Source organism: Suillus paluster (genome assembly GCF_016628075.1).
Source record: "Suillus paluster strain FC165 chromosome Unknown EDB91scaffold_13, whole genome shotgun sequence".
Classification (NCBI taxonomy): Eukaryota; Fungi; Basidiomycota; class Agaricomycetes; order Boletales; family Suillaceae; genus Suillus; species Suillus paluster.
The window spans coordinates 545,143-561,161 of record NW_024537573.1 but is presented as its reverse complement, the minus strand read 5'-3'; the positions used below and the strand labels follow the sequence as shown (position 1 = coordinate 561,161).

The following is a 16,019-nucleotide window of genomic DNA, read 5'->3' as shown; positions in this document are numbered from 1 at the left end:
ATTATTGGTGGGATGAACACGTGATCGATTTATCACCACTTGCAACTCCGCGGGAGTTCCTCGAGCGTGTCCTATGTTTTCAATGCCAGCTTCACCTCCGCGTTCGATGTACTTACATAAACGCGACAAATCGTCCACTTGCACAACTATAGATCATCGTTGTCAGTTTTGACTGTCCACGCATTGATCTTTTCTGGGATATGCAAGCGCCCAGAGTGCCACGTAAATTTTTATCAAGGTGAGCTAGTTAGAGGTAAGTACTACAAGCGGCGACCTGTGATAAAGTTCGAAAAAGGATCGTCCAGAAGTTTGACCTCAAGTTCAAACATCTCAAGCTAGTCTCCTCTGGCGGCCAGTGGGCGTACCAACTATAGAACGAAGATAATCGTCCTTTATTATTGGACCTCCTTGTTTCTCGATGCGAGGCACATCCGCATGATAGGCCCGCCAGTCGAGCTGGCAACATCGACCAAGGGAAAGCTCATCCATGACATGGGAATGCAACGGTTACTACGTTTGTTGTCTCCAAGCTGGTACCTGACACATGTTGGGATACACGTTGAGGCTATGCTGCGTCAGTAGTGCGTTCTATCATGCGAATAGTACCCTGCGCTGCTTTTTTTGCGCAAAAGATCATGACATTCAAGTTGTACTCTGGGTTCGATGCGACCACGCGCGCACAGGATACTAGGAACTATCATTAGGTGTGCTGCTACTTACCACATTGTTCACAGCACAACTCCTTCGCAAGTTATACTGCGCGGGGTAGCATGTCGAATACCAGGATCCCGCCAAACAATCTAGCGGAGGAGCTTGACGTTTCGTGTTCTGCAACGTTCAGATGACACTTTGACCTTCGGTAGCGATCTTGGCAACGGTAATTGTAAGTTAGGTATCTCGAATTGTGGGCTCTTGTGGGCCCTTGTGACTTTGTAACGGTGTGGTAATATTTCACACTGCCTTTGAACTGCCATCATGATTATTTTTCGCTACAGTGACCGCCTATGGATGGTATTGTTCTCCGATTCCATGAGCGAGACCCAAGGCCAAACACTACTGGCGTTTCTTGCCGGTCTTGCAGAAGTATAAATGTGGGGCTAGTTGGAGGTGAGTAGTACCCATCAACACACTCAATAATTCACCAGATCGCTAGATCATAAGGTTATACCGCTGCAGCATGCTTTCCTCCTTTAAATCCTTTTTTACTTCATCGGCCTCAAAAGAACAGGTTGGCCCAGTATCACCAGCAATTCTAAGTAGGTGCTATTCATCGTCGCTGTCGCAGAAGACTAAGCGCCGGACACCAGTTACTACTGAAACTGGCGAATCATCCAGTGAACTGGTTGAACCCAGCTCCACCAATAGGACACCATCATTTGAACGTCCCATGCCGGCTCAGTCCAACCCCACCTTGATGACTGCTCCTAGTAATGACTGGCGCCCATCCGAGGCTTCAACCAATACAGCTAGTCCCGCGGACTCCGCCTGGACTTCTTCATCCCAGCAGACTACCTCGAATGCTCCTTCCGCAGGTATGTGCACGATGCCCCGACCTACCAGTTCAACATTGACGCCATGAAGCGCCACCCACGGTTCAGGACAGTCCTCGTGCACAGCCGTCTCACGACATAAATTGCATGGTGTTCGACTCAAACTCGTACGTTGGGTCACCCACATTCAACATGGACTCGGAGGATGCGACTGGAGCAAGTGAGCAAACATATTCATGAACACGTCAGGGTTGTATTCTGATCAGGGCTCTAGCATTTTCATTTCCTGAGCACGGGTTTCGACCACAGCGACCACCGTCCGCAAGAGTTTACCTGCCGCAAACAAGTCACGCCGTGAGGCGTGAGGGTGTCATGTATTTCGGCCCTGGCTCAGATGTGGGTAGCCCGACCTTCAACATCCGGTCCGCGCGTGCTTCTGGTACTGGTGAGTTCACTCGTCGACTGATACGAGTTCTGCATTGACTGAACTATGCAGTGGAACAAGTCGTTCCTAGTCGCTCATAAGCCTAATGCCTGGGAACGCTAGCATGAAGAGTATTATAGTAGCTGGAAATGGACTAGCGACCGCTATGTTAGCAGTTCTGGATATGATATTAATTGCGCGTCTTTCTTAAAACTCGTGCTGGTTCTCTACCTTCTTTTAGTACGAATGTAGGGACCTCCAGATAGCTTTACACAGAAGTTGACCCATGGACTGACTTACGTTCTAACACATTTCAAGTTTCAGTGATCTCGATGGAAGGACACTCTGCACCAAGTTGCGTTCGGCGAATCCCGATGGAAATAAGGAAAGGACAGAACGAAAGCTGTCTTTGGGTTCTCCGTCGCTAATAGTCGCTCCTCGGCGTTGAAGATGTGCATACATAGGCATACATAGGATTCGTGAAATAAACAGACGTCCCTGGGTATAAGATCCTGCTAATCCTCCCTATGTATACCATGGACGAACGAATGACTCTACCTCGGAGAAAACGCCCTACCTATGTCTGTCGATGAAAGTAACATTGACGGACCCCTGCCTGGAACACCAGACTTGTATGTACTTCTGTCGTACACACCACCTCACGTCAGAGCAACGTTGAGAAACATAGGCGAGAAGACCAGAGTAAACCTGACCTGTGCTCACCAACAACTGTCTTAGACAGAGAGAAACCTATGAACGCCGCCACCTTCCACCCAAGGTGTCACAGTGCTCCCGAAGTAATACCGCGAGGACGCGAAAATAAGAAAGGTTCAATATTCGTGCAGCGTAAAGTATTACAACAACTTGATATCCAACAACTGAACGAAAAAAATAATCGGATCAAGAAAGTACATACAACTTATTCTACACCAAATCCTTCCGTCTCCCTGCAAAAAAATCAGCATACAACTCCAAGGTAAAGTCGAACACGAAACAAACGCACTCAATAGCATACGTCAGCTTCTTCTCGAGGCTCTCGTAATTTTCATAAGGAGGCAACTCGATCCTATTGAAACACGTGTGGCTCCTCGGGAGCTGAGACGGATCGCCGGATTTGTCGATGGTGAACCTCCGAGGCCCATCCGAACCTTGTAAGTCTTTGAAACCGTTGACAGGTACCCTAGAAGTTCCCGTCGCAAATTGAAGTAAACGGGATTTGCGTTCTGGAGGCCAGCTGCGGATGCATTGCCAGAACCACTCGATGACTTTATCCGTCTTTTCGTATCCGCGGTAATCGGTATATTGGATCCAGTCGTCGCTGCAACACATGTTTAAATTTAGCACGATAAGGATGGGAAAGATGGGAAACGCACGTGTCGATCTCGGACATTCCTCCAATAAGGAGCTCCAGTTCTCGCTCGTCAAAGAGTTCGATCAAGTCTTGAGGTATGATCTCCTGGAAGCCTTGCATGAAGGCTTGTGATTGTTCCCGGACCCTTGTCTTGGTACGGTATTCCACAACGGCTTCCACATACTCTCTCTTGTTATCTTCGGTGACGGGTATATTAGCTCCTCCGGGCCTCAATTCGACTTCTACGATCTCGCCAAAGCGGTCTTCCGTAGAAGTGAACGTTTCGTCCAAGACATCGGTGATGTCATTTTCCCTGAATCAAATACGTAAGCGAATCGACCTTTGCGGGGATGAGAACGGAAACCTACAGCATCCAGAGTAGGCTACGGTGAAGGTCCGCGTCGACGCCTTCGAGATCAGCCAACGTTGACTTCTTTCCGAGGATCATCTTGTAGAAACTCGGCACGAAGTAGGCATCAAGGAACCGCCTGTGGAATATGGCAAGCCCAAGACATCGCCCAATAAATTTGAAGTAGGTGAGATGCTCAGGATTAATGCCTGACATCCAGTTCATCTGGAGAGTGTAATTGTCGTGTGCAGAGTATTGGAACAAGCCATAGGATGGGTCGAAGATCTCATGCGAGACTAGGAAGAACCACTCCCTATCGTAGTGTTAGACCAAAAGTCACCTCAACAAGTGAGGTCCTTACCTCGAGACACCTCCATAATCCAAGCCATCTTCTCCTTCAAATTTGATCACGAGTCTCCTCTTCAGCTCATTCCCGCTCATTCTCATGACAGCAGCGAAACTGTCATCCAAGACTCGACTCCTCCGAAGCTTCAGTTCGCACTTGCCGTCCTTCAAGTTTATCGCTGGTTGACTGCGGAAGTAGATCACCTTTCTTCTGTAATCACGCTTGTACTGAGGGGCATTGGAATCCAGATTCGAGGGCAGTCTTGGATCATCCCAGGTTGTGGTACGGGTGTTGTGATCGACAAAGTACACTCGGCCGGTGGAGGTGAGGCGCATCTCCCAACCTGATGATAGAGGACCCATATTCGCATTTGCGCTCGTGGACTGGGAGATAGCGGAGGCAGCGACCTGTACCGTACGTGGGTCTATCCATGTCGTCAGGCGTGTATGATGGTCAACGAAGTAGGGACGCCCTTCCGGCGTTCGACGCTCTTCCCACCCTGCTGGTAGGGGTACGTCCACGTAACCACCGCTGCTGCGGGTAGAATTCTGGACTTGAGGTTGGGGCACGGGGATTGGTGGAGCACGGACAGAAGGCTCAGAGGGTGCAGCTACAGGCTGTGCCCATGTGGTCATCCTTCTATTATGGTCAACGTAATAGACTCGACCGCTGCGTTCGTCAAGACGACGCTCCCAACCTCGAGGGAGGGATGCTGCGTTATCATCTTCCGTGGTGCTGCAAGTAGACTGTTCTGCAAGAGATGGCTCGCGCGCAATACCTATAGGTCTAGTTGGTGTTGATGCACTATCTGATGAGGCTGGAGACTCCGCGTTGGAACTTGAACGTCGGCGATTAAGAAGGGGACTGAGAGAAGGGACACGAGGAAGAGCAGGTATTCTTGTCGAGAGTTCGGTGCGAAGCATGGGTGTGCTCTGACGGGAACGCAGCCGGCTTGATAATACACTAGGTGATAAGTTGCTCTGTCCGGCATCCGACGGAGCATTCGTTGATGGCGGAAGCGAGAACGAAAATAGCATCTTCCCGTAAACCGATGCTCCAGTGGAAGACTGGCGAAGGTCACGAGTGATAAGCCCTTGAGAAGTATGTCATGTCAGCCTGGAGTCTCGAAAGATGGGATTGTTAGTACTGACCGTTGGCCGTGTGGTCTATTGCCTCTTGACCTGTAAGCTCGACACGGCCTAAGAAACCTTGATCTCGCTTTCTGAACCTCTTTTGGTCAAATATCTGGATTGTGATGGTAGAAGATGGCCGAACGGTGCTGCGGCACGCGTTTAACACCAAGGTAGCGAGACAAGTCGAAAGGACTCACATATCAAAGTGCTGGTTCCACGTTGGGCTGAGGCTCTTTTTGACAGGGCTGGTGGTGTATGTTTGATCGGCGTCAACGGAGACGACAGCGAATGGGTCTGGGAGACTGAAAACCTCTCGTTTCACGAGAGAGTTGGCGGTAAGGACTGGAGCGCTGATGTGAGCAGACATGGCGGCACAGATAAGCATGGTATCACTGACCAGTAATTCGAACTGTCTTAGATTGTTCCTCGTTCGACATCTAGAGCAGCCGACGTATGTGCTCGTCAGTGGTAGCGACTAAGAGTGGAGGTAGCGCCAGGACGGTAATCTTGCTGATTGGGGGAACGGAGAAAGAGGGTAACTTTGACTTTCTTGGATTGAGCGGAAGTATTCCTTGAGCGCTATGCTGTGGAGATGGCAATGACCATAAGACAACGAGATTAAACGGATTTAGCAGTCCGGTCAATACTGACCAATGTTAGAGAAAGAGATACAAAAATACTTATTATATGGAACTCGACGAACTCGATGGAGACGACCAACGCAAGACCAGCTGCGGGCAAAGTTAGTTGCAGACCCACGCAGGCGCAACTTGGAACATGCTGTAAGCTGCCTGTAAGCTTTTATTCATCCTGTATTCATTACGTAGCCGTTCCCCCGATCCTTTCGCTGCCCTGCCGACTGCACGCTCTAAGTATCCATGCCCCATCGCACAAGTAACAAAGAACTTCTTATCATAAGGCGAGAACACCGTAACTTTTACTGTAATTTATGAATCAAAGCGTAACTTAACGCTTCCGCAGGTGATCCGTCGGCTCCATGTAATCAAATATACGGCCAAGATAATATCCTGCTCCAGAAAGAGAGGCCGCTTTGGCACATACAGCATAGACACGAAGATAGCGCGGATCCGGTATGCGGAAGGTAGTGGTAGTAACAGTAGGAGGAAGACCCCAGGCTCCTGGCTGCCAATATGATATCTATATTTGGTATGGTCTATAGTAGTTGGAGCGTCAATCAGTCATCCACCCCCCGCACAACGCACCGCATCTTCCTCGAACCAAACGAGGAGTTCATCAAAAAAAACAGCGGATGTCCATCCCAATCGTCAAGATAATGGATGTTAGCACCCTGGAGTTTTTCGGTCATCGCAATCCCTCCAAAACGCTCTATGATACCGATGTAGTATAGTCATGCTGGATTCACGGTGTGCAGTAAGAAGTAATTGGCAATCAAGCAAAGTCATACATTTGGACATCCTTCATCATCACCAAAAATCATTTCGTTGGAGGGAAAATATGAAGAGCCTCAGTGGGGACCACTCGAACGCCCTGGGCGGAAGCCTTTGCAACCCCGCACTTTGTTTTGGGGTCTTCTTTGTAGCTCCTCCACTCGTAACCCCCATTGATGAGGCAGCGATATTCATCACGAGCGAGGGCCTGAATGTAATACTTAATTATGATACAAGTTGCATAACAAGATGCGACACACTCACCTGGAGTTTTGCCGCCCGTGATGCTTCTCCCGATGCGAATATCCCGACGTTTCCTGAACCTTGTCAGATGACGGACTTGAACAGTCCTCGGACGATACATGGGTCGCATCATGGGTAGTCTCGACTGTAAGTTCGAAATGTCAAGTTCACGAACAATGCAACAGCTTTGACAGGTACTCACAGTAACAGATTAGTAGATGATCTCCGTAATGTTTTGCAAGGTCGACAAGCATGACATCGTCGGTACAGCTAAGGATTTCATTCCCAATGTGGTCACGTCCGCTGGCGACCAGCGCATGGGTTAGCAAATAGCCAAGTCTCGCGCATACCAGGCCGGTGGTTGGGACTTGAGGTTGGGAGCTCGACCTTCGAAGATGATACATGGGTCATATGCATCATGTATACTGCGCATGGAGTCCATACGGATTTGGGGGAAGAGGCACCAGCTTATCCATATCTAAGACGGGTAAAACTGTTTGGTGTTCAAGCACATCGATAGGGGTCATTGTTCGGCATTCGCCGGCAACTTAGACTGACCCGATGATCGCACACTGAAACTTAAAAAATGTTAGAATCAAAGTTGAACTCAACTTCTGTGTCGCATTTGCTATCATCGATAAATTAATATGGAGGACCCCGCATTTGTACTAAAAGAAGGTATGTTACATTACTGAGAACTTAGCGAACTGACTGGGTAAGCGAAGCCCCAGTCAGAAGCGTCCAGCTGAGCGCCATTGAGACTGACCACCGCCTTAGTTCCCGCCGCAGACGCCCGTCTCCGAGGATAAGGGCCTGTCAGCAAGACTAGAGGGCGGCTAGTAGGGCGGGGGGGAATGAGCGGTTTCGAACCTAAAGTTCTCATCAGGGGGCTTACCGCTACCCCAACCGCTCGTACTTCTCGTTATCGTGTAGGAATGCTACTGCTAAGCCCATATATGCAACAGGAGTAAATGGTCCGCTCCTCACTGCAACCGCCACCTTAGGGCCGGTCAGGGGATGCGAACTCATGACCTGCTGCCAGGGCAGTTCACAGGTTGGGGCGGAGAGGGTTGGGGCTGTGGCGGAATCTTCGCATCCAAGATCCGGTATCACGCGAGCCTTTAGCTCCTGTCCGTACATCGCGAGGCCCCACATCATCGGGACGCGGCCGCGCTCTTTCGAGATCGGGCCGAGATATGTCGATTCCATGCGAATATGCGACGAAGCTGGACGGTATGAGTTTCAAGAAAGACGCGCAATCAATGTCGTATATACAGAACTGCCAACATAGCGACCGCCAGTCCATTTCCAGCCACTATAATACTATTCATGCTGGCGTTCCGGATTATGAGCGACGAGGAGTGACTTGTTCCACTGAATAGTCCATTCAATGCAGAGCTCGTATCAGTCGATGAGTAAACTTACCAGTACCAGTAGCACGCGGAGACCTGACGTTCAAGGTCGGGCTACCGACAACCGTGCCAGGGCCGAAATACATGCCACGCTCACGCCTCATGGCGTGACTTGTTTGCGGCGGGTAAACTCTTGTGGACTGTGGTCGCTGTGGTCGGAACCCGTCCTCAGGAAAAGAATATGCTAGAGCCTTGATCAGAATACAACCTCGAAATGTTCAGGAGTATATCACTCACTTGCTCCAGTCGCATCCTCTGAGTCAATGTTGAATGTGGGTGACCCAACGGACGAATTTGAGTCGAACACCATGCAGTTTATGTCGTGAGACGGCTGTGCACGAGGACTATCCTGAACCGTGGATGGCACTTTATGGCGTCAACGTTGAACTGGTAGGTCGGGACATTATCCACATACCCGCGGAGGCATTCGAGGTAGTCTGCTGGGATGAAGAAGTCCAGGCGGAGTCCGCGAGACTAGCTGTATCGGTTGAAGCCTCGGATGAAGCCTCCCAGCCATTACTAGTAGCAGTCATCATGGTGGTGTTGGACTGAGCCGACATGGGACGTTCAGATGATAGTGTCCTATTAGTGGAGCCGGGTTCAACCAGTTCACTAGATGGTTCGCCAGTTTCAGTAGTAGCTGGCGTCCGACACTCAGTCTTCTGCGGCAACGACGTGGATAGCACCTACCTAGAGTTACTGGTGTTACCGGGCTATCCTGTTCTTTTGAGGCTGATGAAGTAAAAAAGGATTTTAAGTAGGCAAACATGATGCAGCGGTATAAGTAATCTTATGATCTAGTGATCTGGTGAATTATTAAAAGTGTGTTGATGGGTACTACTCACCTCTAACTAGTCCCGCATTTATACTTCTGCAAGACCAGCAACAACCGCCAGTGGTGTTTGGCCTTGGGCTTTGATCATAGCATTGGAGAACAATAAACCCATAGGCAGTCACTGTAACGGAAAATGATCATGATGGCAGTTCAAAGGCAATGTATAATATTACCACACCGTTACAAAGTCACAAGGGCCCACAAGAGCCCACAAATCAAGATACAAGGTGCCATCTAAACGTCAACAGTAGTTGCAGAACGCCAAATTTCAACTCAAGCTCCTCTGCACTCGCTTATTTGGCGGGATCCCGGTGTTCGACATGCTACCCCGGGCAGCATAATCTGCCGTAACTTACGAAGGAGTTGTGCCATCAACGCGGTGGTGAGTAAGAACATACCTGAGGACTATGCATATCCGCGCCCGCGTGGTCGCATCGAACCCAGAGTACATGTTATGCGCAAAGGAAATGTCGCAGGATACTATTCGCATGATAGGATGCACTGACGGCAACATAGCCTCGTTGGTGTGTATCCCGGCGTGCGTTAAGTACCAGCTTGGAGACAGCAAACGCAATCATTGCAGCAATGGACGTAGAATCCCTTGGCCAATGTTGCCAGCTCGACTGATGCTGATGATCATACGGATATTGTTCACCCTCGCATCATTGAGAAATTCAAACAAGGACATCCTATCATAAAGAAGCTGATCGATGACAGCTATCTTCTATAATTGGTCTGCCCAGGGCAAAGTAACTTGATCATGAGCTCAAATCTGGACTATCCTTTTTCTTTAGCACAGGTCACCGCTTGTATCTCTGACTCACCTTAGTAACTTACGTGGTACTCTGAGCGCTGGAAGATCAATGTGGCACAGCCAAACTGACAATTCAAGTATTACTTCCGACGTGGGGGTACCTGATTGAAATATGTCATCGAGGAACTCCGAACGCGCGCGGAGTTGACAGAGAGATGCTTGAGGAAATTACGCGGAGTTGTAAGCGGTAGTAATACTAGTGATTTAATGTCGCAAAGTTATCGACTTGCGCACCCTAGTATTCGGACAGCTTAGCATAGTAAGTATATTATATCACGATAACCAGCTGCAGGTTTATACCTTGGCAAATTTCATTGACTCCCACCGATAATATCTTCCACCTCCTTGTCGGGCTATGCGCTCTTAAGTCGCATCGATCAAACCAATTATATCGCAGCCAAAATACCATAGTCGGGATCACCGTTCTCGTACACGATTCTGTCTCGTGCGCCGAGATGTGTTTGCGGGCGTCTTCAAACTTCGCCCCTCCTGGTGGCTTGATATTCATAATGCAATGTCGTACAGCACGAAACAGTGGTCATCGGAGGTACGGTATATACAGTGTCTAGACGTAAAACATGATAATCATCATAGTATGCATGCACGACATGGTAAAGTAGTCAAAGTTGAAAACAATGAGGTATACGACGCCATAATGGATGGTCCGTAGACAAAACTCAAAAATCGACAGCGTTAGTGGCGAGGAGCTGAAACACATGATTAGATAGATAACCCCAATAGAAGATGAATGAAAGTACGAACACGACCCTTGGTTATGTGACCCACCATGGTTTAAAGTTGGTGTGTGGATGGCAGATCTCGAGGCAACGTAGCTATTGTTAAAAATGAAATAGTTATTACCAGATCCCGACGAAGATGCTCCGGAAAGACGAGAAGTGCTTGGTGATGCAACTCCATCATTGCTGGCTGATGAGTCTACAGTCGAACTGTGTTCAGTGCTCTCACTAACTCCAGCTTATGATTGATGCACATGAGTATAGGGACAGCAAGCAGATATGACATTGTTCTTACAATCATCTTCTACTTGGTGCTCATCGGCAAAAGGGTTTCCCTCGGGAAGCAGGTCCACCTGAGATGCAATGAAACTCGCAGCTTCGGTGAAAAATGAAGCAGTGGATTCGTCCAATGGCGACTCCAGTTGAACAGCGATTCCGCTAATGTGAGCGTCAGACGGCAAGTCGTCATCTGGGTAAACATTGAGCTCAGCCAATCTAGCAGAACAAGCAGGAATGTACACAGACACTGTACACGCTCAACGTTTGTTGAGGCAACAGAGAGTAATTGCCTTCTCATCCTCTCTGACGTGGACTGCAGAACTGCATCAGAATTTGTCCAAATGCCTAGAGCAGGTTGGTGTTACTCTGGTTCTCGTGTACAACGTTTTCCCTGCTTCCGCAAGCAACCGAGTTGAACGATATGCCGAGAACAATTTCACTGGATTGAATGATTTATTTTGCTGTTGCAGTTTCTCCTTTTCTGCAACCAGGCTGAAATACGACAAATCAGGAATTTGACAGGAGCGTGTGTGCAAAGAATTATACTTGTCATACTCGACCTTCGTCTCGGCAAGTAGCTCTTGGAGCTGCTTCTTATCAGTGGCCATCTGGCGTATCTTGAATACCTCGTCCAGCGTGGCTTCTAGTACTATATCGATCTGCCCAAGAGTGTTTTTATCCTTAAGTCTCATGATAGGGAAGATCGATCGATCATATTGGGCGGGCGTGCCGAGGTTTGCAGGAATGAGGAGGGTTCGACGGTCTGGCTCAGCAGGCATAATTTTTACGTGGTCAAGCTAGTCTTGTCAATGAGGCGTACAATTTAAGTACTTGGGCAAACAAGGTGCTTTTCATGGAAATTAAACGCTGAAAATAAAATGAGTTCGTGCATGGCGGTAAGTTCTGGGGGGTCAATATGTCAATATGTAAGTTTATCACTTACCGTATAGTTAACTGGTGTGGGTCCATGTGTACGTATGTTTATTCATGCGTACTGTTGATTTGCCCTTCAACTCGGTTACAACTCCAACTTGCATGGGCAACACTGTGACTTTGATGGACAAGAGTCTGAAGACGAAGACGAAGACAGAACGCAAGGCCGCCGAGACAGCGGAGCTTGAGAGACGCAAGGCTCTCAGAGCTCAAAGAGAATTCGAAGCTTTTGGAGCGGAACGCAAACAGAAACCAGGAACTTTGGCGGTATACGAAGTTTGGTGGTGTCAACAATATCAATGGCTGAAGGATGAAGGGTACTTACTTCGCCCCCGATACGCTCCGGAATGGGTACCATCATGGGAGGGTTCGCAGCGTCACCCTTTTGCTTGTGAAGATGGTCACACATCCTGTGTGAGGCAAACGAGAGTTTGACTGCATTGCTAAGTGACTGACAATTACACAGTTCTCCCGCATCATCGATGCGACTCGCATGTCTGATGGCTTGTACGTTTCGCTCAAAGTGGTGGACAAATCGGACTTCCCTCACGAGGTAGATATCGGGCAATATTTTATGATGGAGCACCTTGCCTCAGATCCCAAGAACCACTGTGTTCCGTTTCTCGACGTGCTATCAATACCGAACGAGGAAGATAAGCAAATTGTCGTGATGCCTCTGTTGCTTGATTTTACCAGGCCTCGATTCGATACCGTCGGCGAGGTAGTGGAATGCTTTAGACAGCTGTTCGAAGTAAGTACAATTGTCCTGAATTTGATATTATCCCAGTAATTCATTACAGGGCTTGCTGTTCATGCACAATAACCATGTAGCGCACCGGTAGGCTAACATTGTGGTCTTAGGTTCTCAACTGATCACGGTACAGCGATTGCATGTCGAGAAACATCATGATGGACGCCAAAGACCTCTACCTTGAACCTTATCACCCTGTTAAGCCTCACATGAAACGTGACTTCAGTGGCTATGTGAAGCATTTTACTCGCACTCAACGGCCGCCGAAGTACTACCTAATCGACTTTGGTTTATCACGCCGGTACAATGCCACCGAGGAAAACCCACTGGAGTACCCGATTTTTGGGGGCGACAAATCAGTGCCAGAATTCCAGAAGAATGCCGATGTTCCGATGAATCCCTTCCCCACCGACATCTACTATCTCGGAAATGTCATCAGACAACAGTTCCTGCATGTGAGTACCTACATATCTAAATACCTCGGGTTTGTTGCTTATAATGGTAACCAAGGCCAGATTGGGGCTCGAATTCTTGAAACCTCTCGTTGACGACATGGTGCAGGACGATCCCAGCAAGAGACCTACCATGGAAGTGGTAGTAAAACGGTATGAGTTGATCCGTCAACAACTCAGCACATGGAAACTGCGCTCCCGCGTCATTTCCAGGGAGGACGGTCTTCTTGAAAACATGTATCGGGGAACTGTGCATTGGCGGCGGCGGATAGGCTTTATCGTCAGGCGTGTTTCAGCCATACCTTGCCCTCCCGAATGAAACACGCCTCGTGTGATGCGCATACACTTGGATACGATGTGAGTCTCGAGGTGCAAGGCGAAGTGCTCTGGGCTCAGGATATAGGATGGGGTCTTAGCCAAGATCTACCCGCTGAATGGTCCGGGCTGGTTGGTTGTTCTTGCATGATTAGCACACGTATAACAGGCGTCGTTCTTCATTGTTATACGTTATTACCCATGAGTTTTGGCTATAATATGTAAGGTTGCAACAACGACAGAGTTGTCCACAAGCCAGCCTCGGGCGTATCTTGCCTTCAGGAATGCATGCATACGAATACTTCTTTCAATGCACATCTAGAGCACTGTCATTCCTGCCATTCGCTTGTGTTGCACCCTCTTATTGATTCATAATGAAGATGTACGCTTGTTACCTGTACGCGCGGAGAGGGAGCTGAGATCATTCTGATAACAACGATTCGCGGAGTTTAAAATGAGGGGGGTGATCATACATTGTAAGTATATATATTACCCCAAAGGAACTCGAGGAATGAGGTATTGATTATGAGGCTGTGGGATCTTGTACATGTCGAATATGAAAGGTGTCCGAGGTGCCTTAGCCAGCGCCAGAAATTTTTACGAGACAAGATGTCCCTGCCTTGTGGTCAACTTCCACGCAGGAATAAGTACGTCTCAAGCGGTGTACAAGGGTTCTGACAGCGGCGACTTTGTTTTTCGTTAATTATGCCCCACTAACACTCGTTCCCATGTCAATGGCGCTGCCTCGCGTGAGGGGTCTCTGTGCAGCAGTATCGCCCACCATTCGTGATCGATAAGGCTTTGCTTCATCTGAGAGAGCCTCTTTACGTTGACAATTTGAAGCTTTCCCTATCTTTCCTACAGCATCGATTTCAGCCTGAGCCTTCTTCTGCGCATCAGGGAAAAGTGCCATAGCCAAGAAAAGTGAGTAGACTGAAGAAATAGTCTGAGGAACCATATGTTCGTCTCAGAATATGATAATTTAAAATATGGGCCAACCGTGTCTGCCCCACCGGCGTATAAAGATAAAGCAGACCATTTCACAACGTGATCTTCCGCAGATAAAGTACGACATTCCAACAGATTTGAGGTGAAAGAGTTCGGGGCAATTCCAGCAGCCTGTAAAATTCAAACTTAGGATGCAAGTTCAGACAACCGCAAACGTTGCCCACCATCTGCTCCTTGACGAATTTGTAGGGTGCAGCGGCTATCTCTTCTACAGTCTCGCACCATTCACAGGTCGTGCGTTTGAAGTCAGCACCAGGGAACCACTCGGGGACCTTGGCCACTAAAAATAGAATAGTCAGGCCATCGGGAAGCAAACATTAGGATATTATAGCTTACATGATGACATGCTGTTGACCATGAAGGCACTGGGAGCAACGGACTGCGAGAGTTGGTCCAGAGCGCGGTATGCAAGGTCTACGAAGGGATCATCGTTTTCCTTCACTTCATAGCCATGAGATATACGCAGAATGATAGCGCCAACGGTTTTATAAGGATTTGGGATCAAGCGAATATTAGAATGAATAACCCATACTGTCAAATATGTGCCTAGAGTTCGTGTGGGTTCGCAAGTACCCGCTGCAGAAATCAGTGGGTCTCAACCTCCTCGATCGGGTTGTATTTATCCACGGCGGCGCGAGTGCCAACAGCGTGGTGCAAGTTCTTGCGGGACCAGCGCCAACGGTCGCCGTAAGGGAGAAGAGACAGAGTGTTTCCAACCACAAAGTTCGCCACCCGTAGGAAATACAGGACGATCAGAGTACACAGAGCTCTTCTTGTCCAGCATTTCCATCGCAGTCTTCACGGAATTCAGCACAATTATGTGCTGACCGAGCACCTCGACATGCGAGATATCACCTGCACACAATATTGATATGCATGATTTTGGTTAAACGGGAGGCACTCGCCATACTTCTTACCCCACTCAGTGAAGGTGAGCCAGGGATTGATGCGAGCCATATCTAGGACGTTCGCGACGAGAGTCCTCCCTGGGGACCAGGGGGATATGGTGCAGGAATCTTCTTGTTGGACATCTGCTTTACTAGGTACACTCCGACACCAGCGAAACATAGATACAGCCAAGCAAAGTCGGCGAGTGTCAACACAGTGGTCTGCTAGCAGACGAACAAGTAAAGAGTACCTGGGTTATGTAGTAGGACAATACAGAGTCCTCTCGTAGACATTACATAGCTTTCTGATCCTTTTCTTGATCTTTTCTTCTGAAATCAAGAAGAGATAGTAATCGATCCGAAAACCTAGTACCGGTTGCTGGGTGTGAGAGAACGTGGGCATCAGATCTTCACAAGCATACTTAGTGCTCCCCGAGAGAGCGAGCGATCGACGAAGTTGAAGCAGATGGACAGTGGCGCGGTGATTGACATGGTAGAAATGTATATGATTGGATAGGTCGTTCGGTTTTTGAACTGAAGTGAGTATTTGTACGCTGTGAGAAGTGGAATCGACTAGCAAGTCAAACTGGCGCACTCGCATGAAAGTCAGTGAGACTTGCACTGACCCGTCAACTTCGGCGGAAATAGCCAATAACATTGTCAATGAACCAAGAATCTTAGTTCTATTGTCACTGAACCAATACATTCAGCAACGCCAACACTGGAGCGACAAATCAGCCAAAACATGAAGTTCAGTGCAATCACCACAGATTCCAGAATCCGGTGAAACTAATTGTGGTACATTCTAACAAAGATAGGCCCGGTGATCTTGAGTGTCAGGTGCACGACCT

General features: G+C 48.5%; 7 protein-coding genes across 7 annotated transcripts; 2 read left to right on the top strand and 5 right to left on the bottom strand.

The window, feature by feature from the left end:
• The first annotated feature begins 1,077 nt into the window (after positions 1-1,077).
• On the top strand, positions 1,078-2,112 carry EDB91DRAFT_138073 (uncharacterized protein). Its single transcript, XM_041326189.1, has 5 exons — positions 1,078-1,256; positions 1,308-1,532; positions 1,582-1,710; positions 1,765-1,935; positions 1,987-2,112. The coding sequence occupies exons 1-5, from the start codon at positions 1,178-1,180 to the stop codon at positions 2,013-2,015; spliced, it is 633 nt and encodes a 210-aa protein (XP_041179710.1). The 5' UTR covers positions 1,078-1,177; the 3' UTR covers positions 2,016-2,112.
• Positions 2,113-2,833: 721 nt separating this feature from the next.
• On the bottom strand, positions 2,834-5,460 carry EDB91DRAFT_1080235 (uncharacterized protein; the record flags this gene model as incomplete). Its single annotated transcript, XM_041315197.1, has 7 exons — positions 2,834-2,861; positions 2,918-3,232; positions 3,288-3,578; positions 3,634-3,927; positions 3,976-5,053; positions 5,112-5,239; positions 5,291-5,460. 7 exons carry the CDS (start codon positions 5,458-5,460, stop codon positions 2,834-2,836), a joined length of 2,304 nt encoding a protein of 767 aa, XP_041179709.1.
• A 778-nt stretch (positions 5,461-6,238) lies between these two features.
• Positions 6,239-7,278, bottom strand: EDB91DRAFT_138012 (uncharacterized protein). Its single transcript, XM_041326188.1, has 4 exons — positions 6,948-7,278; positions 6,767-6,890; positions 6,520-6,710; positions 6,239-6,467 (listed from the first exon to the last, which is right to left on the bottom strand). The coding sequence occupies exons 1-3, from the start codon at positions 7,147-7,149 to the stop codon at positions 6,539-6,541; spliced, it is 498 nt and encodes a 165-aa protein (XP_041179708.1). The 5' UTR covers positions 7,150-7,278; the 3' UTR covers positions 6,239-6,467; positions 6,520-6,538.
• A 2,938-nt stretch (positions 7,279-10,216) lies between these two features.
• EDB91DRAFT_1120156 (uncharacterized protein) lies at positions 10,217-11,729 on the bottom strand. Its single transcript, XM_041318177.1, is given in 7 exon segments — positions 10,217-10,298; positions 10,313-10,513; positions 10,569-10,781; positions 10,839-11,012; positions 11,069-11,135; positions 11,188-11,314; positions 11,369-11,729. 6 exon segments carry the CDS (start codon positions 11,599-11,601, stop codon positions 10,500-10,502), a joined length of 828 nt encoding a protein of 275 aa, XP_041179707.1. The 5' UTR covers positions 11,602-11,729; the 3' UTR covers positions 10,217-10,298; positions 10,313-10,499.
• Positions 11,730-11,817: 88 nt separating this feature from the next.
• EDB91DRAFT_1120154 (kinase-like domain-containing protein) lies at positions 11,818-13,580 on the top strand. Its single transcript, XM_041318176.1, has 5 exons — positions 11,818-12,169; positions 12,222-12,506; positions 12,556-12,593; positions 12,640-12,961; positions 13,017-13,580. Exons 1-5 carry the CDS (start codon positions 11,858-11,860, stop codon positions 13,275-13,277), a joined length of 1,218 nt encoding a protein of 405 aa, XP_041179706.1. The 5' UTR covers positions 11,818-11,857; the 3' UTR covers positions 13,278-13,580.
• A 396-nt stretch (positions 13,581-13,976) lies between these two features.
• On the bottom strand, positions 13,977-15,238 carry EDB91DRAFT_1345648 (cytochrome P450; the record flags this gene model as incomplete). The annotated part of the gene is made up of 6 exons (XM_041325853.1): positions 13,977-14,219; positions 14,273-14,392; positions 14,446-14,561; positions 14,618-14,857; positions 14,909-15,136; positions 15,199-15,238. The coding sequence occupies 6 exons, from the start codon at positions 15,236-15,238 to the stop codon at positions 13,977-13,979; spliced, it is 987 nt and encodes a 328-aa protein (XP_041179705.1).
• A 12-nt stretch (positions 15,239-15,250) lies between these two features.
• EDB91DRAFT_1120151 (uncharacterized protein) lies at positions 15,251-15,877 on the bottom strand (the record flags this gene model as incomplete). Its single annotated transcript, XM_041318175.1, has 3 exons — positions 15,251-15,534; positions 15,591-15,722; positions 15,795-15,877. 3 exons carry the CDS (start codon positions 15,872-15,874, stop codon positions 15,462-15,464), a joined length of 285 nt encoding a protein of 94 aa, XP_041179704.1. The 3' UTR covers positions 15,251-15,461.
• Positions 15,878-16,019: the final 142 nt, after the last annotated feature.